Here is a 23,978-nt window from a genome sequence, read left to right on the forward strand (position 1 = left end):
GATTTATTCCCGTAAAAATTGACATTGTTATAAGTATTACTCGTATTACTGATAATTGATAAATAAACAATAGTTATCTAGGATTCTCGGTGGTTTCTCTATGGCTTCAATTGCGTAAAATACCGATTGTACCTAAATTAAAAATTCCGAAAGGCCCAAGTTGACATTATAGACGGGTTAACCATATGGTTTACTCAGTCGTTCGTGCTAATATTAATTTGTCCATTACCACGGATCGACCGTCAACAACACTTAATAATGAAACTGCCCCGTGCCCATACGATGGGTTATTTTTAGAATGTATTTATTTTACTTTAAATTTCTCGTTATCGACGGTAATACCCGCACAACGGCTTATAATGATATTAATATAATAATATCCATCGTATTTCTAGTAGGGTCTACTTTTTATAGTTCGTTTCGCAATCAGAGTCCAGAGTACCAGACTATTCGCCGCAATCTTTTCACTGTCTAAACTATTCGCCGCCGGACTATTTGCCGCAATCCTTTCGCCCCCCGAAGTCCGTATATCTGGTGGTCCAGGAGTTTGGTCCAAGTTTATATTTTTAAATAAAACAATTAGATTTGAAGTTTGTATATTTTGAACGTAAAAATTATAAGTGCCCAGTCCAATATAATTTTAATTATATTGGACATTTGGACCCCCGAAATTTCAGTTATGGCCTTGTGACACTTCCAGATTATTAGCCGTGGTCCATCCGGTAGGGACCAGGTTGAGACCTAATTACAGCTAGACATAATTTGAAAACACTATTTTGATAAGTTTATCAAATTTTATAGTTCTCCATGTAAGATGGGGTGGCGTTTTTCAATTTTGTTTTTAACAATAATTTTACAGAAATAGGTATACAAATAATACGAATATATGATTACCCATTTTTTATTTACAGTTGTTTCAGAATGAATAATAACCAATAACCTTTATGGTGGTATTTTAGTATTTATATAGGCACCCTAATAATTAACCCACCATGGTATACATACCTATATGGCTATATCAAATTAAAAATGTCTGAATGAGTACGCTACATACAAGATTCTTATTTATATTATACTATTATGGAAAAAGCCTCGGAAAAAGCTCTTTGCAATATTATATTGGTAAATATTTACAGGTAAAAAAAAAAATTAATTGATCAACAATTTCAAATCCTTCATTCTACCTACTTACACATTGTTACAAATACATTTTACTAAATACGTTTTTAGTAATGGTTATGAGTAGAAATTATTATTTATTTATTGTTGATTGCCATTGGTTATTTGGGCAGATCAGGTACATGCATGTATCAAATCGAATTTTCGCACATTTGCCTAGGTACCAACGTTAGCACTAAGGAGTTGCACCTATAGCAGGTGCGGATTGCCTCCTTGATATTCTGTTGTACATTGTCCGCGGTCCGACGTAGATATCAGCCACCCTAGTTGCATTTAGTGCAGCGAGTTACACGCAAAAAGAGTTGAACAATCACAATTTATTTTTAAGTATTAATTTTTTACGAGGAACGCAGTGCGCGGGATCAGCTAGTTTATAATATAATTATTTATTTATCAGTCTTTCATATATTTTTTTTGTATAGCACAAAATATAATATAATAATATGGAGTTGTTAAAACTAAATGATACATTTATTTTGAAGTTAAAAGGAGGCCCACTAAGTGTATGGTGTCCCGGGGCCCAATTGATCCTTAATCCGGGCTTGCTCTGGTGAGTTAAATTAAATCATTGTGTTTTGAGTAACATTTTTAATGTGCCAATTAATATTTAATTGATTTAAATAATGTTTATTCATCTGCAGTAGCGTAGATACGGGGCTAGGTGTCTTAACTCCCCCCGCCCATCTCATAAAGTATTCAAATAACAAAAGAATACCTAATTATTCTGAATATTTTTTTTTATTTTTCCATTCATTTTTAAAATACTGTTTTTTTTTTAACTCCAAAAAACTGTTTATATTTGAGACAAAACAAATTTTTCTATTATAAACCAGGCACATGTCTCGACTAAGTCATGACTCGACACTCATGAAGTCTGAAGAATAGTTTTTTTCTCTTATTTGATTGACGTCCAGTAATTTCTAACCATTTAACTATTCCAAAACTGCTAAAAATTAGAGGGAAAAAATATCTTCTAAAAGTAATCGAATATGTTTTTTTAAATGTATTCAAATAGGTACCTACGTATTTGGAATACCTTTAATACTCATTTATTCGAAGACACAAATACACAATTAGGTACACGTTTACACGACTGCCCCCCACCATAAAAAAGGCAGCAATAACTATATTAACTATAAATAATACCTGTATTAATATATTATGTATTTATGTTTAACAGCAAAGGAATATCATGTTTCTGAAATAATTAATATAAAAATTGTTCGAATATCGATAAAGTTTGACTATTATTTTGATTATTTACAACTTATTTATTAGTGTCGTTCATTATTTTTACATGAAAATATTTTTAGGTACCTACATTCTAATTTAATATCTATAAATCAATTATAAAGATATGTTATCTATTCATTGAAAAATACAAATAAGCTCAAAAAAAGTTTCTAATGAATTATCAAATAATAAGTGTAAGCTAGATTAAATTTCAAAAATATACAAAAAAAATTGGGCATGTAGGTAACCACTCTGCTGTACCTACAGTTAGACAGTGTAGGTAACTCATCATTGAGCACTTTTAATACCTACTTTAATGGATGTGCTAAATTTGAACTTAATGCTAAATAATTATATACCTACCTACGAAAAACAATTTTGACCGGATTATGGACTTGGTTTGTCAGCCTATATCCCTGCCTATATTGAGTGTCTATATTACTATGTATATCTTATGATATAATGAAAATGAATAAAATTAAGATAATTCATAACATTTATGTAAAAGTTTTAATTAACAGAAATTATTTAAAATATTGAATAAAGTAGGTAATAAAAATTAAAAATAACCTAAAAAGACCTAATAAATCAAACAATGTCAAAAATTGACTATCTAAATAAACTTAATAAACTTACCTAAAGGATTAGAAATTGTACTTTAATATATTATTATAATTAATTTACTTATTAAGACTTAAGAGGATGTCAGCACATAGGCGGAATTCCATTAAAATTTGGGGGGGGGGGGGGTTGGGGTTCTATCCCACACAAATAAAAAAAAATGGGGCTTTGTTTTGCGGGACTAAGCCCCCTCAAATCCTCCCGATTTCCGTCAGTGTTAGTTCAATATTATTGTTTCCTCTTTCACACGCATCATAGATAAAACGCATTTGCATAAAATCATTTTTTTGACTTTTAAGTAATCATAGAGTAAAATCACCTATTACTAATATTATAGAAGATAATTTTTCTGAGTGTTTGAATATATACGTATTGTACTATTATATTTTATGGTTATTTGATTTAATTGATATACTGCCCTCCTAGTGGAATAAGCAGTAAGTGCCAAACTTTAAAAATTGAGATTAGTTCATATTCGGTATACCTAATTGGACAATTCCGTGTCTTTTTTTCCTTAGGAAAAATACCGTAACTCCACTAGAAATACAAAGAAATACCTTTAAAATGCATTATAAAATGTCGTATCAACCAAAATATTGTCAAATACTAGGGAAATACTCAGTATATAGCAATTCATAGAGAATAAAGCAGTATGTACAATGGAGATACTGCTTCTTTCATTAGTAAAATAATTTCCCAATGTACCTATATATTGCATAAATACCTACTAATAGCTAAAACGGGTTTGCACTTTGCAGTATGTACACTTTATCGTCTTTATCTTTTATCAATAAATGGTCGCGACTCGCGGTATGAATTAAATAGATAGTTATAAACAAAAACATATTTTATTGAGATAAATCCTCGGATAAATCAGATACCGTGGGACTATCTACAACTATTATATTGTGATAGTTACTCTGGAGGTACTGCATTTTTTAAAGTTTCTTTTTCATTTTATACACAACTTGCCAGAGGAGCGCCCTCGGGTTTCTGTTTTATATATGGAGATAATACTAGATATAAAGGCAGTACCTATATCCTTAAAGATGAAAAAAAAAACCAAAATTAATGAACCAAGTATAAAAAAAAACTTTCAAAAAATTAAGGATGCCTACAACTACCTAATAATAGATGAAAAACGTGTGTAAAAATAATGATTTTTGAAAACAAAGAAATTGAAAACCTCATTTTCCCAACAATTCAATTGTTGGACATACTGCCTGTTCCACTAGGAGGTCAGTATAGTAGTATATTTGACTTTTTAAATTTAAAAAAATGTGTAGGTACATAATATTTTAAATGGATATTAAATTGTTTTGGAACAATATTTAGATAAGTGGATATGTAGGGGGATATGTCATACCATCAGTGCCGCGTTTAGACATTTTGCACCCAGGTGAAAAAAATTGCTCTTCCCACGGAAAATATGTGAGATAGATCCTCATTAACCTTTTAGATTTTGAGCAAAGAAAAGAATATTTGTTTTACGAGTGCTTTTTTTTTAAAAATATTGTTTAGTAATTGCTTGATTCCTCCTCAAAGATATATTGGAATTTAAGTCACTTAAACCTTGCTAATAATTTATCATATAAGTTGTTTTTTTTTAAACATATGTAGGTACTTCATGAATAAATAAAATAAAATTATATAAAACTATGCAAATAAATATTTTATATTTTTTTGTATATAGTATTTTATAAAATTAATGTAACTATATATAGGACTGGAAGTGGTTAAAGCTATTTAAAAAAGTGACTGAATTTATTCGTAAAAGTGACAAAAAAGTGACCTGCATAAATTTGTTTCATAACAACTTATTAGTTATTAAACATTAATTATCTTTGAATCTCTACATACCTATAGTTTAATTGATTCTTACTTACTTAATTTTGTAGAAAGTACAAAAAATAATGATTATAATAAACACAAAATTGAATAGCAAATAATTAAATAATATTACCTATTTAAATTAATAATGTTTATAATATAGAATAATATTCAAGATCATTGTTTAGGAACTTCCTTTATTTTAATCATAAGTACAAAACTATATAATATAATATTTAAATTTTTCTTCTACTCTGTAGTGTTGCAAATTCTTGAATTACATCATCAAATTGAATATTAGTTGTTATATCAGCTTCAATATTCATGATAGCTAAATAATTTAGCCTTTCTTCAGAGGTACTAGACCTCAGATATGTTTTACTACGTTTTAAACATGTGAAAGACCTTTCCGTCGAACAATTACTAACTGGTGTGCATAACAGCATTCTCAGAGACACATCAATATAAGGATACATACCTATCAAATCATTTTTTCTCAGAAAACTATACATTTCCTGAATGGTTTTAGTGGCCGTATCACCGATAGATAATAAGTAATTATAATAAATATATATAAATATTTGTATATAAATAAATTACATTTAAGCTCATATACAACAGCATTATAAAAAAGGAGACATTTTGGTTTCATTAAAGTTAGTCTTAGTACAAATTGTTTATTTTGTTTATGCAGTCTTATAAATGAAAGGAGCTGCATTTTAGTATCATTTTATTTTTTGTAAATTAGATAGTTTTATTTAAAATATATACCTAATGAATATTTATAAATAATTACCCAACTAATTAAAGTAAATAATATTTAAGAACTTTAATTTAATTTATTTAATAGTTTATTACTTTTTAGTTTTTATCTACGACTTACCCAGGAATGACATTGTAAACAGTCTGCTACTTTTGAAAATGTTTTCTGATCTATCTTCTGAATGTCTATCTCAATTTCCTCAAGGACTTCTGTTTTAAAATATATTATAATTAATTTGAATGCAAATAGGTATATAATCAAAATTATAAAAAATATTAGCTTATTACGAGGCTTATTACCATTGTAAACAGGCTCAGCTACTCTTGAAAATGTTTTCTGATCTATCTTCTGAATGTCTATCTAAATTTTCTCAAGGACTTTAGTTTTAAAATATAGTTCGAGTCAAATACTGTACATGAGCTGTTGGGTATTTACTTACAATATTATTTTAATAATGTATTAATGTTTGTTTATGTTGGCTGTTTGTGTTCAGTTCTAGACTGTGTTTATAGACGCATTGTATCTAGTTAAACGTTTAATTCATAACTTATATGTATATCCTAATGATGGATAGAAATAATATATGATAATAATAATATTTATTAATTCTCCAACATAAAATATATACAAGTTAAATTACTATTAGACAAATTTTTTGTTGGATCACCTTCAAAGCCAAAGGCTGTGCTGAAGGTGAGAGTTCATGCAATTACAATATTAAATAAACATATCAAGAACATAACATAAGAGAAAATAAATAAATAAAGTAGATAATAAACAGTATAAGAAAGTAATAGTGAAATTACAATATAAAAATAAAATAATATAAACTATAAGCAATTCAAATCAAACTAAGGTATTTAATCCTAAAGACATAAGTTTTCTTTTTAATTGTATAAAATTATTAAATTCATGAATGCAAATTTTATATTTAATACTAAAATTAATAAACACAAAATATGGTCCTGACTGACAAAAAGTAGTTCTTAATATAGGCAGGGATAAATTAATATCTTTAACAAATCGTGTGTTATATTTATGTGTAGGAGTACTATTTGTGTTAGTAAATTTAAAAACAACCGCAAAAACATGTATTATATGGAGAGACTTCATATTTAATATTTTACATTCATTATATAATAAAGTTGTTGGAAAGAGTCTTGGCTTATTGAAGATATATTTTACAAGACAATTTAATGTTGTATTTAATTTTTTAATATGAGTTTGATGAGCGTTACCCCAAAATGCTATATCATAAGACACTATTGATTGCACTAGAGATTTATAAACTACTGTTTTTACGTTAACAGTTAAAATATTTTTCAAACATTTAAATACGTAAAAGAATTTTCGAACTGACTTTATTAAATTATCTATATGGACATTCCATTTTAAGAGTTTATTAAAATGTATACCTAGATATTTTACAGAGGATGTTTTATTTATTATAGGACAGACACAGTTATTTACTCCTCTTTTACAAAGAACAGTGTGTAAAATTAATTTATCAAAGTTTAAGTTATTATTATTATTTTTTATTCTAAAATTTACGAAGTTGGATTTGGTAAAATTAAGTTGTAATGAATTATTATCCAGCCAATTCTTAATTAAATTAATACTTATATTGGCTTCATGTTTTAAACTATTCAGACAAGAGTTACTAACAAAGAAAACCGTGTCATCAGCAAAACACAAAACCTTACCTCCTAAATTTAGGTTAAGCAAACCATTAATATAATATATTATAAAAAGTAGTGGCCCAAGAACAGTTCCTTGAGGTACAGAATAATTAACTAATAAGTCATCACTATAAACATCATTCATTTTAACCTTTTGGTATCTATTTCTAATAAATGATTCTAATAGTTTTAATGGAACTTCTCTTATACCACAGTATTCAAGTTTTTTTAACAATAAATTATGATCTACAGAATCAAAAGCTTTTTTCAAGTCTAAAAATATACCAACAACATGCTTTTTTAAATCAAGATTGTCATATATAAATTAGTAGCACAAAATAATGCATCATTAGTAGATAGATTATTCCTGAAACCAAATTGATTATCATTAAAAAATTTATGTCCATTTAGGAAGTTAACAAGTCTGGTTTTAATACATTTTTCTAGAAGCTTAGCGACAGTCAAAGTAAGAGTGATTGGTCTATAATTATTACAACTTCTTATATCTTCTGTTTTATAAAGCGGAATAACTATTGATTTTTTAAAGCTAGAAGGAAAATCACCTATGGAAAAGCATTTATTGAAGATAATAGATAAGGGTAATGATATATTAATTGATGTTTTTTTCAAAATAGTATTAGATAACAAACCTTGATAATAAGATGAAAAATCTTTATATTTCATAATCATACTACTTATTTCTATAGGGTCAATAGGGCTTAGAAAAATTGATTTTTCAATATGGCAGTTATGATTAAGTTCCTCAAATGTTTTGTATATAAAACCATCTTCTCTAATATTTGAGGCTATATTGCTTCCAACATTAACAAAAAATGAATTAAAAATATTAGCGATGTCTTTAGAGTTATTGATAATCCTACCCGATTCATGATTGATTTCTCTAATGATTATATGTTTATTAACTTTGGTATTCGAAGCTATTTTTATAAGATCCCACACTTTTTTAATATTATTGCCAGATAATTCTATTTGTGTTTTATAGTATGCATTTCTAGCAGTTTTTATTAAGTTATTTAGTATATTTCTATAAATAAAATAACATTTTCTATAATGAGTATTAAAAGGTTGACGCCTCAATTTATTATACATTTTTTCTCTTACTCTAATAGATGTAATCTAATAGAGAAATCCATGGTTTTAACTTGCACTTTTTATTATTATTACTTCTTTTAGTATGTTTATAAAAACTTGTAGATGCAAAGATTAAATCATTGATTTTATTAATAAAAATATCAATAGAATTATCAACATTTTTATCATCTAGTAGGATATTCCAATCTTCAATTCTAATTAACATATTCAGATGTTTAAAATCAATAGTTTTAAATTCAATATTTAAATTATTGCTAGCCATGGTTTTCTGAATATTTAAATCGTCAATATTAATATTTAATATTAAACTAAAATGGTCAGTAATGCTACTACGTAACACATAAGATGATACTTTTTTAATATTAAAATTTTTTAAAAATAAGTGATCAATACATGTATTAGAATGACTACTGATTCTGGTAGGATTATTACAAGCAGAGTAAAAATTATTGCTGTATAAGATATTCAAATAATCAACAGTTACAATATTATTTGATAATTTATTAATATTAATATCACCATACAAGATTTGATTAACATTTTGAATATATTGTGATAAATAATTATTCAGAGAAAACAAAAAATCTTTCAAAATATTACTAGGTGATCTATATAGACCGGTCAGATAAAATAAGAAATTGTCTTTATTGATAGTTATTTCAATAGAATTACAATTAGATATAATATGTTTTCAGACATTTTTAATTTTACATAATATGTTACTTACAAATATTGATAATCCATCTGATTTATTTAGTTTGCAGAGTGAATGTATAGATTCATAACCGTTAATCATAAAATTAATATCTTCATTCTGCCAAGTCTCGCTCAACACAATAACATCAAAACTATGATTAATAGAATTTAACAGTAATAACAGTTCATCAATATTAGCTTTCATTTTTACTAATATTCATACTAAAAATGGAAAGACTATTTACATAGAAATACTTATTTTCTAAACTATCAATATTTACGGTTTGAACATTATTTATATCTTTTAATTCATGTAATAGGTTATTTAAATTGTTAATCATTATGAAATAAAATTACATTTAAAATAATTACAATCACATCCATAACTCACTTATTTTCTAATCAGTATCTAAATCCATTAATTTATGAGAAGTAGTAATTTTTAGTAGTAGTAGTAATAGGTAATAATAATTTGTTAGTTTTGTCTACGATAGTGAAGTTAGCCCCACCAACTCGTCTGATCGACTCCAAACCGGTGTCAATATTTTGCAAATTAATTGCAAATAATTGCAAATTGGGTTTCGCAATTTGCAAATTGATACGGACGCCACAAAAAGAAATTTTCGTTTGGTGGGGCTAAATTCACTCAGCCCCACCAACCCCTCCGATCGACTTCAAACTGGTGTCAATATTTTGCAAATTAATTGCAAATAATTGCAAATTGATTTTTAGAATTTGCAAATCAAAATTGTAATTTTGGCGAATATTTTGCCAAATTTAGTCAGCCCCACCAACTCGTCTGATCGACTCCAAACCGGTGTCAATATTTTGCAAATTAATTGCAAATAATTGCAAATTGGGTTTCGCAATTTGCAAATTGATACGGACGCCGCAAAAAGAAATTTTCGTTTGGTGGGGCTAAATTCACTCAGCCCCACCAACCCCTCCGATCGACTTCAAACTGGTGTCAATATTTTGCAAATTAATTGCAAATAATTGCAAATTTGGTTCTGGTATGAATAATATGTTTAAATTGATTTACACCGGTTTGCAACACCACCCATACTCCGGAAAATATGGTTTCCTGATGTACGTGCACAGGTATCGCCTATATTCAGCAAACTGGTGTCAAATGTTGCAAACTAATTGCAAATTGGGTTTTGGTGTCAATATTTATTGATTTACACTAGTTTGCAAAACCACTCTTACGCCAGAAAATATGATTTCCGATTTGTGCGATACTTGCTCACAGCATCAACATTTTTCAGCTATTGAATTAACCAGTGTCAATATTTTGTAACAAATTACAATACCACATTATGAAATTTTCTTCTTAACCTTTATCAAGTGAAAACTCATTTTCTCTTATTGTTATTAAATTAATGCTGCCCCATACCTACAAGTCCATGATGTTTGCACTCCGAATTATTAAATCTAATTCAAACTAGTACTAAGTTTTTTAAAAATATTTGCAACAATTTGCAGCCCCAAAAAATAAATTTTAACTACATTTTTACTGTTTTTATATTATAAAAATCTTAAAAAAATATACGAAATATTATTTTTTTACCAACATTATCATGTTTAAATGTTGACAACTTTGAATATTATTTAAACAAAAAATAACAATTATTATTTATAATTCAAAATGTATTATTCTTATGCATAAGTCCATGATGTCAGAACTTAGTTAGGCCTTCGCGCCGGGCTCAACGCCATTTGAAAAAAACTAAAATTACAGGTAGGTTGGAATAGTATAAATTATAATACTTAAATACCGCATAACGTATTATGTATTGTTTGACTGAATGTCTCCACGAAAATTCGTTAAAAATAAAATATTTATCAGTTGTACCTATAATAATATGTTCAATAATATTTATTAAATTAAAATGTATCATATCCATTACAGCGACTCAATGACGAGGTACATATGATACTTTGTGTTACACGCCCTGTATAATATATAAAGATTGATTTTTAGGTTTTAAATTTTTTTGCCAACATTTTTGAAATGCATTTTTTGATGCAAAATGTTTATTAATATTAAGTATTTGAAACTAATACTACAATTGAACCTAGAAAAATTTAAAACAATAACTACAATCAAATATTTGATAACACTAGGCTACTTATACAGAACAACATAACGTAAAATACAAAATTTCAATAAACAAAATTTTAAAAAGGTGGATAAGTGGATGTCGCTCTGCTGTACAGTAGGTTACAAGTGGGTCACTGTAATGGATGGTGTTAAATTTGAATTCAATGATATAATATCATTGTATAAGAAAAACGATTCTGAGCGAAAACGGTCAGTCAGCCTATGATATTACCAAGTATATTTGATGATATTATTGTGAATAAAGTAATTTATAAATAACCTATTTACGTGGAGCCTTGTTTTCAATTTTCAATCCTTAGCTATAAAAGTTGAACATTTTATAAATTTTTAACTACAAAATAATTATTAAATTATAAATTTGATAAATTCTGTCCAAATTTGATCTTTAAATGCTTATAAAAAAAAACTGTGCCTATGTATTTTCAATATTTTTCAACTGCTATTGTAAAAATATATCAGGAGTCTTGTATTAAATTTTTACACTTTTTGGCCCAACAGATAAAACTTTATTGATATTTATAGAAAAAAAAACTAAAAAAATTGAAAACTGAAAATGCCCGTAAACAGCTCAAAAAGTGTCAAAATATTTTCAAAATTGTATGGTGTATAGGAAATGCTAATATAAACATTCAGTGAAATTTTCATGTATCTACAGTTATTCGTTTTTGAATTACAAGAAAATAAGGAAATCGGTACATGAGAAATCGAGTGAATATCTAATGTTGTAAAAATATGAATTTAAAACGCTCATAAAAATTTAATTTGACTTTCTTGTAGAAATTTTTTTTTTGATAAAGTTAGACAAACTTATGAGGAATCTTGTATTAGATTTTAAAATCTTAGATTTAAAAAGAAAATTTTTTATGAATTTCTAACTCAAAATAATTTGCAAATTTTCGTGATTTTTCCGTATTTTTTCAAGATTTGAACTTTAAACGTGTATAAAAAAAAACTGTGACTAAGGATTTTTAATTTTTTTCATCTGCCTTTGAAACAATAACCTAGGAGCCTTCTATTAAATTTTCAAGCTTTTTTACCCAACAAATAAAATTTTATTGATATTTATAGAAAAAAAATTTAAAAAAACTGAAAACTGACAATGTCCGTAAACAGTTCAAAAAAAGTCAAATTATTTTCAAAATTGTATTGTGTATAGAAAATGCAAATATAAACAACCAGTGAAAATTTCATGCATCTACGGTCATTTGTTTTAGAGTTACACCAATAACCAAAATCGATTTTGTTAAAAATCGATTTTGCGTAAAAATTCCCGTTTTTCCTTAATTTTTCTTTTGTTTTTCACATCGCTTTTGAAAACTACTGGGAAATTAAAATTTTGACCTCCCCAATGCACCAACGATATTCACTTTCCCATCGAACAAGATACTGAAGTCGAAAATCGAAGCATTATTTCGACTACTTATCGTGTACACAGACACAAAAATAAAAAAATAAAAAAAAAAATAAAAAAAAAAACACACATCATTGTAAAATCAATACATTCATCGTTTCACTCAGAATCTAAAATCAGTAACTAGCGTTTTTAGAAGAAGTTTATTTTGGGCATGGTCGTTTTTGACCAAAAACATTTATTTGTAACTAAACTTATAACATAAGTATTTTATTTAAACCCAATTTAATATGACTACTGCAAAATTTTAGATTCTGAGCGAAGCGATGAATGTATTGATTTTACAATGATGTGTGTTTTTTTTTTAATTTTTTTATTTTTGTGTCTGTCATCACCTTTTAGGACAGTAAAAGTGCTTGGATTTTCTTCAATAGTAACTTTTCTGATAGGAAAGTGAATCTAGTTGGTACTTTGGGGGTCAAAAGAAAAATTTCCTAGTAGTTTTCACAAGCGACGTGAAAAACAAAAGAAAAATTAAGAAAAAACGGGAATTTTTACGCAAAATCTGTTTTCGAGAAAATCGATTTTGGTTTTTGGTGTAACTCTAAAACAAATGACCGTAGGGACATGAAATTTTGACTGAATGTTTATATTAGCATTTTCTATACACTATAAAATTTACAAAATATTTTGACTCTTTTTGAGCTGTTTACGGCCATTGTCAGTTTTCAATTTTTTTAGTTTTTTTTTCTATAAATATCAATACAATTTTATCTGTTGAGTAAAAAAGCTTGAAAATTTAATAGAAGGCTCCTAGGTTATTGTTTCAAAGGCAGATGAAAAAAATTAAAAATCCTTAGTCACAGTTTTTATTTATAAGTATTTGAAGTTCAAATTTTGACAAAATACGGAAAAATCACGAAAAATAGCAAATTATTTTGAGTTGAGAATTCATAAAAATTTTTCTTTTTAAATCTAAGATTTGAAAATGTAATATAAGATTACTCATAAGTTTGTCTACCTTTATCAAAAAAAAATGTCTAGAAGAAACTTAAATTAAATTTTTATGAGCGTCTGAAATTTATATTTTTACAACATTTGATATTTACTCGATTTCTCATGTAACAATTTTCTTATTTTATTGTAATTAAAAAACGAATGACTGTAGATACTTGAAAATTTCACTGAATGTTTATATTAGCATTTTCTATACACCATAAAATGTTAAAAATATTTTGACTCTTTTTGAGCTGTTTACGGCCATTGTCAGTTTTCAATTTTTTTAGTTTTTTTTTCTATAAATATCAATAAATTTTTATTTGTTGGGTAAAAAAGCGTGAAAATTTAATATAAGGCTCCTGATATATCGTTCTAATAGCAGTTGAAAAATATTAAAAATACATAGGCACAATTTTTTTTTATAAGCATTTAAAGTTCAAATTTTGACAACATTTATCAAATTTATAATTTATTAATTATTTTGTGGTTAAAAATGTATAAAATGTTTAACTTTTATGGCTAAGGATTGAAAATTTAAAACAAGGCTCCACGTAAATAGGTTATATATAAATTACTTTATTCACAATAATATCATCAAATATACTTGGTATTTGGTAATATCATAGGCTGACTGACCGTTTTAGCTCAGAATCGTTTTTCTTATACAATGATATTATATCATTGAATTCAAATTTAACACCATCCATTACAGTGACCCACTTGTAACCTACTGTACAGCAGAGCGACATCCACTTAACCACCTTTTTCTTTTTAAATCTAAGATTTGAAAATGTAATACAAGATTCCTAATAAGTTAATCAAAAAAAACCCCCATTTATTAATGTATGCTTTGAAGTAATATGTTTTTAAAAACATTTTTTTTTTTTATTGTGAAATCAAAGATGATATTTACTTTGTTTTTGTAATTAAACAATGCTATTTTAATTAAAAATAATTCAAGAAGTACATTATTTATTGTATAATAGTTGAACGTAGTACTTTTGCTTTAAAATAATTTTAGTAACAAGTTATTTTTATGAGGTCAAGAATAATATTTGTTGGTATATTACGATTAGGTTATTTTAGTTGATACAAATACAAAACTAAAATTATGTTATTTATACTACTATATTATTAGTCCAAATTACGAAGGTTGCTGTTATCCAAAACCATATTAATTTTTTAACTATTTACTGAAATAATAAATTTTTTCTTGGAATATAATAAGACTACTAAAATCTTTTTATGTATTTTTTTTTTTTGCTATGATATGAGCTAATATTTTGCTGGATATTGGCTAATTTGGTCATGAAGTTGCCCACCTCATTCATAATAATTATTCAAACTAGTTCCAATTTTCCAACAAATTTTATTAGTTCTACCCTCTCTAGCTTTGTCCAATCTATGCGCCAAAGTATCGCCAATATCAAGTGATTCAAATTCTAAAAAAAATATTTAAATTTCCGTGTTTTCTGGTTTCTAAAAATATGTATATGTCAAAAATTATTAAAAATTAATTTACCATTGCGATTAAAACAAGTACAATTAATAAAAGTAATATTAATAAAAAAGTTTAAAACATAAATAAAAACAATTAATTAAAATCACAAATTAAGGTTGTTAATAAATTTATATAAGAGTAAAATTCATTAATAAAAAAAAATTTTGTTAATAATTTACCAAAAAATAATGCATATTTGAAATTCATAAAAATATTTTACAATGTCATATATAATGAATTAAACTAAAATAAAAAAAAATTTTAAATAACATGTTACAAATTAATTAAAAAGACCAATTAGCATTATAAATAAAAAACAGTAAATTAATAAAACTCAATTATAAAAAAAATGTATATTAATAATAAATACAAACAAAATATTTAGAAATAATAAATAAAAATAACTTGAAAATGATTAATACAATTTAACCAAACAAATGTGGAAAATTAATGTGGGTATATTACTATATTTATAATTAATGAAAGTATAATATTTAATAATAATTTATACAAAATCCCTATATTCATAATTAAATTGTTCAATGTTATTTAAATATAATAATTGAAATGATTCAAAATGATAAATCACTGTTGCATTTTTAATCATTTATTGTAGACAATTTTATTTATTAATTGTATAAATGTTTTTTTATATATGATTTTTTTAAATTATATTAATGATTTAATCAATTTTTACTAAATATTTTGTTATGTAATTATGTTTATTATTAGTTTCATATATACCTACATTAATTTTATAAAGTATTTCTGAGCCATTAGAGGTTATTTTTAAAAAAAATATTGTTCGTTAATTATTAATATACAGAATTGTACCTACTAATTATTTTGAATATTATATATTTATTAATTATTAATATACATTAATTTTATTTATCATTTTTATGCGTTAATTTTATTAATTAGTTTTAAATAGGTATTATGTTTTTTTACAAATTATTAATGTAATATAATTTTATTTATCATTTTTATTAATAATTTGATTTAACGAGTACATCAAATTAATTATTATTAGTTTTAGGTATTTTTAAATATAACATTATATTTTAGATAATTTTTATTGATTTCTTTTAGTAATTTACTATTTACAATTAATTCGCACGCCGTCAGTGAAGGAACTAAGGCTGTGACCAAGTACACCAGCTCCAAATAAGTCTCCCGTTTTGAAATATCATTACTCAACTAAAACGGCCCTTTTCAGGGCCACCAATCGCTATAAAATTTCTGTTCTCTAACAACCATTATTTTTGAACTAAAACTATCGCACGTAGAATATTTTGAACATTTGCAGTGTGTACAGAGCGGGGAGCACTGCGTGATTATCGGGATAATTAAAAAAGAAAACAACGAAAAAAAAATGCCGTCCGGTTACGTGAGAAATTTACTAAAACATCGAGTTCTTCTTTGATAGAATGATATAATATCGTGTGTATTATTATAAATGCGATGGATATTAATAGACGTTGTGCGGGTTTTACCGTCGAAAACACGAGATTCGGCAAAAACATGCTAAAAATAACCAATCTTATGGGCACGGCAAATTTCATTATTATTATTTAACTGTCGGTCGATCCGTGGTAATGAAAAAATTAACGTTAATATATATTTGAGCGACTGTGAGTAATAGCTATACCTAACCAGACTGTAATGTCAACATGGGTCTTTCGGGTTTTTAATTAGGTACAATCGGTATCTTACGTAATTGAAGCCATATAAACACCGAGAATCCTGGATAATTATTGTTTATTTATCGACTATCAGTAATAAAAATATATTTATAACAATGTCAATGTTTACTCGGTAAATGGCGTACCTATTCATCAAACTTCCCCAGAACGCGGGACAAAAGTATCTATAAATAAACAGACGATAATCGGCTGCTAGTGTCGTGTATAATTATAATGTATGTTTTATACGTCGTGGTCTCGTGGATATTGTTGCACTGTTGAATTATTCGATTCCCGACAGTTATCCAAATTAAATAATATAGTCCATCCAAATAACAAAAATGACCATCCGCCAAATTCTGGTTCAAGTGCCACGGTTGTACCAAAAGTACGACAACGGCATTGTAATATTTTTAACATTAAAAAAAGGGTTTTTTTTAATTTTTATTATAACATTATCATAATATCCCAGGTGGCAAGATGACATTTTATTTTATTTATGATAAAAAAATTATATTTTTATTTATATTTTCCACACATCTTACAATATTATTATTAAAATATTTTTACTCTTTTTGAGCTATTTATAGGTACAAGTAAATTTCGAATTTTATTAGATTTTTTTTTTAACCTCAAAACCTATAGATAATAGGTGTAGCTAAATAACACAAAATTACAACGTGCAAAATTTACAATTTCACAAAACGTATCATTGAAATATGTAGTAATATTTTACTGGTGACATATACATTGGTGACACTGATAAGGGCTCAAGAAAAATTGGTTGTTATTGAATAATAAACTCGAATGAAATTTTAAAATACATGACGTAGGTAATGCGTGAAGTTCTGAACATCAGCTGAGTGTCGTCAAACGCTGATTCAACCATATTTTTCAGCAAATAGTCGGGTGAAAAAAAAAATTCGGTGTCCGGTTATTTAAGGATTTTATCGGTCCCTATGATGTATATGGCAAAACATATAATAGTATACTATAAATACGATGGATATTCGTATCATTAATAGCAGCTATTACCGTCGATAACAAGGAATTTGGTAAAAACGTTCTAAAAATAAATCATCAATGAAAAACCTATAGAAATACCGATACAAGCAATAATGTACCGACGTAATTAAAATGTTATTATCATTTAAATCGTTTATACGTCACCGAGTTAGCAAATTGTCCGTGTCGATAAATATTTAATTCAATTCAAGTCTAAAATGGTAAATTTGAGCACCAAAATAAAATTAAAACAAACTTACGCGTAAACACCGACTCTTCCGACGAAACGTAGAGATGTGTCATAAATATTATATATATATATATATATATTTCATGCCATCAGTGAAGGAACTAAGGCTGTGGCCAAGTACACCAGCCCCAAATAAATCTCTCGTTTTGAAATATCATTACTCAACCAAAACGGCCCTTTTCATTATTTTAATAATATTGTCTATGCATACTATGTAAGCTGTTTTATTTTACTTATGAATTAACAATATTCATTTTATTAATTTAGGTGACAATGATCCAGATGATCCAGTCCCATTGACACACTGCAGTCATACGGTTGAAGAATCTGAAAAAGTTCGAGTCAAATACTGTACATGAGCTGTTGGGTATTTACTTACAATATTATTTTAATAATGTATTAATGTTTGTATATGTTGGCTGTTTGTGTTCAGTTCTAGACTGTGTTTATAGACGCATTGTATCTAGTTAAACGTTTAATTTATAACTTATATGTATATCCTTATGATGGATAGAAATAATATTGTAATAGGTAATAATAATTTGTTAGTTTTGTCTATGTGCGTGCTATGTTAGGTTTACTATTAATTGTGTTCAGTGTTTGGTGGCAGACCGGTCCAGGCTACTAAGTGCAAAGGCATATATATTTTTACAAAGTTAAATTATATTTTACCGTTTAAGATATATTATTTAAAATATGGTTAGGTTAGGGCTTTATGCCACACGAGCAAATATATACATTTTGAACCATGTTGGGTCAATGTTTTGTAGTTGACTTTTTATTATGTATATTAGGTAAATAAATATTGTAATTTTTTGCTTTTGCAGTAACCATTAACCAATAAACCTTTTTACTAATTAGTTTTATTAGGTATACCTAACTGATAATATTTGTGTTGATCAATGTTGTGTCTTTATGTTTCTCGATACTTCATATTATTTAAATGTTGTTATTTACTAAGAAAACAAGTTGTACAATTTTAAACATTAAATGATCAAACCGAGTAAGTATTGTGTACTAAATTTAAATTGTTCATCTTATGCATGAATTCTGAACATTTTAGATCCTGATGATCCTGCTAATTTATTACCGGCATCCCAGTTAGAACGTAAATATAGGGTTGTTCGAGGCCCATTTCAACCCAAACTTAAATCGTATCCACGAACAATGTTTGGAGATAGATTGCGGTGCTTTAATAAATCTTGGTATGAATAATTATTCAATTGGCTTGAGTACAGTGTGAAACTAGATAGAGCTTTTTGTTTTCCCTGTCGGATGTTCACCAATTCTTCAGGAATAAATGCCGGCTATACAGATTCTGCGCATTCAAAAGTTGGATTTAATGATTGAAAACTAGCTACAACTAAATTTAAAGCACACCAAACCTCAAACACACTCATTTAAATACCATAACTTCATTAACAAACTTTTTGCATTTAAATCCAATAGATATAGTTTTAGATGAAGAGAGAGAACTTATACATAGTCAAAAAGAACAGCAAATATTAAAAAATAGACAAATCATGCAACGCTTAATTGATATAACTCCTCTTTGTATTGGTGGACGTTCATTCCGAGGAAAAAATGAGAAGGAAAGTAGTTACGATAAAGGTCTGTTCAAAGATGTTGTTACACTTTTGGCCAAATATGATCCTCTTCTTAAATCTCACTTAGAATTAGGTCCAAAAAACGCGACTTATTGTAGTGATATAATTCAAAACGATCTAATTATATCCAATAAGTCAAGTTTCTAAAAAATCAGTTAAAACTTAAAATTGAAAATAAAAAATATCAATTATTGCTGACGAGACAAGCGATTTCGGACACCACGAACAGCTATCAATAGTTTCAAGGTATTTTGATGATGTACAAAAATGTCCAGTGGAGCAGTTTGTAGGTATGAACAGAACAATGTCAACTGATCCGCAGACTATTTTTAATGCAATAAATGATGTTGTTAACGACTATGGTATAAAATGGGAGATTTTAAATACAACCATATTAAAATATTTACCGAACATTGAACTTGGAAACGATATTATATTTGAAACGTTATAATATTACTATTCGTTTAGTATTTATGAACTATCGTCAGCGAGATTTTAAAAAAAAAATAAAGTAAATTACTGGACAGATGATGATGCCAAAGATAAAGCTTCATAATGTCATAAACGCAACGGGTGCGTAATAATTTATATTCTGCGCGTTTTTATGTTCACTAATGTGCTGTTGTTATCTTAAACAAATTGTTAATTATCTTTACGTTTGTTACCACCAAATAACTAGAACGGACTATTTCCGTGTTAGTATCGTATTCCAACCAAGTGTTCAGCAGTGAGTTATCATTACTTTGGGTTATAAACGATGTATAGAAAAAAATGGTGGCCCTGAGAAGGGCCTTTTTAAGATGTTTTAAAACTTCAAAAGTAAGTATTGTCAGTATTTTACATTGTTTCTACCCGAAATTTTAACGAGGCAGACTTTATCAATAAATCTCGTCTTAATCGTACTTTACCGAAATCATACAATAAATACGGGAAGGTAAAATGGGAATCTGTTTTATCAATGTGCTTCGATGGTGCAGCAACAATGTCGGGAAGTGTAAACGGAGTTCAAGCTAAATTCAAAAAGAAAAATGATAAAGCGTTCTTTGTTCATTGTCTCAATTTGATTTTAGTAGATTCAGTTGGGAGAGAAAATAGAATAACATTTGATTTTTTCGGTAACATTCAGTTGATCTACTCATTTATTGAAGGCAGTTGCACTAGACACGGCGGTATTTTGGAAACAATTGCAAATTCTTTAAACTTAATGTAATTAAAATGATGTTATTTTTATAAATCGTTTATACGTCACCGAGTTAGCAAATTGTCCGTGTCGATAAATATTTAATTCAATTCAAGTCTAAAATGGTAAATTTGAGCAGCAAAATAAAATAAAAACAAACTTACGCGTAAACACGGACTCTTCCGACGAAACGTAGAGCTGTGTCATATGTATCAAGGACCAGACGTTCAGATGTCCGCCGCCGAAGAAACAGCTGCCTTTGTCCCGCTCCGAACTGAAACTTGAAAGTATCGAAATATTTGATGAAAATAACCCGAACGTAACGAAATGTGCGAGTTTAAGTTATATTATTTACTGCTTAACGACTTGTCTTTCTATTCACGTCTCGGTTTATTATTTTTGTTCGATTGAATTATTTGAACGTCAACACAATTGGCGATTGTCACAGGCGATATAAATATAACATTATAATTTGATAATAAATAATATTCATATCGTTAATAACCATTGTGCGGGTCACGAGGAATTTGGTAAAAACATTCTAAAAATAACTCATCAATGAAAAACCTATAGAAATACCGATACGGGCAATAGTATCTCGACGTAATTAAATGTTATTATTAGTCGGTTATAAATAATATTGAATTTGGGAATTCCTTAACAATAATTGTAACCGATGTTTTCATTTTGATCGATTGCAATATAATCAAACTGCAACTGGGTACGTTTCACCCGTCCATAGTCTGAAACGACCAAACACGCGAACGGACTTTATAAAATATTATTTTCTAAATCACGCGTAATACAATCGTACACAGCTTACTCTGCCGTGCTTAGCGAAAAAGCAGTATCTCCATCTAAGCAAAATGTTGGGAAATCGACTAAACAGGTTTAGACTCATTACTGATCCGTGCACCAAGTATAATTAACATACGATCCTAAAATAAACGTGTATATACTAATTTTATATCATAGAATTGATTTTATGAGTTTTTAAATATTTTCGTTAATTCCTTGACCATTAAAATGGACTTACTGCTTATTTTATAAGCACTATCAGAAGCAAATTTACAGTATATCCATTTCTATGGAGATACTGTATATTTTATTCTAACAAAATTTATTATAATAGGGAGATACTGTTTTTTTTTTAAACTACCTATGTAATATTATAAGGAAAATTAATAGAAAAATCTATAAAGTAATTACTAACTTAGTAGTAAATAGTAATAACTAATAACATATTTATACAATACATTTGGTTACAGTACATTATTATATAAATAAATAAGTTGCAAATACTTTTGAGCAAGTAAGTACTTTTTACTTTAAATTAACAATTTTTAAAATAATTAAAAATAATTTAATCAGACTGACATTTTTATAATAATAACTATCATTATATTAATATTTTTAATTTTCGTAGTCACTGTATAAATCTGGTGCTTCCATAGCACATGGAAAATCTAGCCAGAATTGTTTCCTTGTTTCTGGCATTAAAGGAACTAATGTTTTTATGATACTTTCCTTTTTGATTGGATAAATACCAAGAACTTTAATTTTTTGATCTGGTTTTGAAATTCCATTTTTAATGATGTTGTTTTTTAAAAAATCAAGTTTTCCAAATGGACAATATTCACTGTAGTCGGTTTTGTAAAGCAAATAATTCAACCCTATTTCTGCCTTTATATGAACAATGTCACTAAGCATTGGTCTTATATTTTATATTTATACTTTTACTAAATTTAAAAATCTACAAAGAGTCAACGATATTACAGTAACAAAATTATAATGATTCAGTGATGCATTTGAATTTTGTAATAATTCAGTATTCCATCAAATTGATTATGGACATATTAGCTGTGTGACCATGATTGATATACCTTTAATATAAATCTGAAACCGTGGTTGTGACTACAGAATATAATTTATACACCAATATTATCAAATATACTATACGGAGATACTGTGTTTTTAGTTACTGTTTAAAATGTTTTGAAAATAAGCGAAATAACAGTAACTCCACGTCACTTACTGCTTATTTGCTACTTATTGGGATCTACTGTATTTTTGCTACTAGTTTCACAAAAATTATGGACTTACTATTTATTTTCTTAATTTCAAATGCTAATTTTCAATGTTAAATATTGGATATACTGCTTTTTTACTGCGAAAAATGGTACAAAACCACATTGTTAACCCCCACGTAGCAATATCTCAATTTCGACTAAAATTGGAGATACTGCTTTTTCGCTTAGCACGGCAGTACTGTAAATGTATGAAATATATTTATTGAGAGAAGTGCGAGTCATAAAATTGGTGGTCCTGAAAAGGACCGTTTTAAGGAAGGAAGAGGGGATAGTATTTTACTACCGCACTACTTCTTTTTGGGAGCTGCGGTTTTCTTGATCGGAGTTTTCTTCGATTTGGGTTTGACGGCGGCCGGCTTTTTCGCTTTGGCTGGGGCCTTCTTTGGTGTAGTCGCCTTGGGTTTCGTCGCAGCGGCCTTTTTCGCTTTTTTGGCTGCTGGTTCACCCGCCGCGGGTTTCTTGGCGGCTACGAGCTTCTTCTTCTTCGGTGTTCCGGCGGCTTTGACTTTTTTGACGATGGATTTCTTCTTCTTGGCTACAACGGCCTTTTTCGGCTTGACCTCGGCGACGGGCAACTTGAAGTGTCCCGAAGCGCCGGTTCCCTTGGTCTGGACGACGGTACCGTTGGCGACGGCGGCTTTCAAAAACTTCCTGATGAAAGGCGCCAGCTTGGCGGGATCGACTTTGTAGTTGGCGGCCAAGTATTTCTTGATGGCCGGTAACGACGAACCTTTCTTCTCCTTGAGCTCCTTGATGGCCGACGTGACCATCACGGCGGTGGTCGGGTGCAACGCAACGGTCTTCTTGACTTTAGAAGCCGACAACTTCTTCTTGGCAGGAGACTTCTTCGCGGCCGGCGATGCGGCGACTGGAGCCGGAGTTGTAGCGACGGTGTCTGTCATGTTGATGATGATATTGTTCAAGTAAATATTAAAAACGATGGATGATTCGCCTGTTCACTGCGGTGATACCAAACGGGTTAAAAAATGTGTAAATATATACAGTGCACCGTGCCAACTAGTAAACCAGTGTGATTCGCGTCGTCGTCCGAGCTACGGTTGTACAATCGTT

General features: G+C 28.0%; 1 protein-coding gene and 1 long non-coding RNA gene across 2 annotated transcripts; both read right to left on the reverse strand.

Moving 5' to 3' along the window:
• Window positions 1-18,238: 18,238 nt before the first annotated feature.
• Window positions 18,239-21,988, reverse strand: LOC132941654 (uncharacterized). The gene is made up of 2 exons (XR_009664182.1): window positions 20,982-21,988; window positions 18,239-18,357 (listed from the first exon to the last, which is right to left on the reverse strand). It is a non-coding gene; the product is annotated as an uncharacterized LOC132941654 (long non-coding RNA).
• Window positions 21,989-23,086: 1,098 nt separating this feature from the next.
• Window positions 23,087-23,882, reverse strand: LOC132940404 (histone H1A, sperm-like). Its single transcript, XM_061008000.1, has one exon. It carries the CDS (start codon window positions 23,807-23,809, stop codon window positions 23,195-23,197), a length of 615 nt encoding a protein of 204 aa, XP_060863983.1. The 5' UTR covers window positions 23,810-23,882; the 3' UTR covers window positions 23,087-23,194.
• Between the last annotated feature and the right edge of the window lie 96 nt (window positions 23,883-23,978).

This window comes from Metopolophium dirhodum, chromosome 3 (genome assembly GCF_019925205.1).
Source record: "Metopolophium dirhodum isolate CAU chromosome 3, ASM1992520v1, whole genome shotgun sequence".
In the NCBI taxonomy this organism is placed as follows: Eukaryota; Metazoa; Arthropoda; class Insecta; order Hemiptera; family Aphididae; genus Metopolophium; species Metopolophium dirhodum.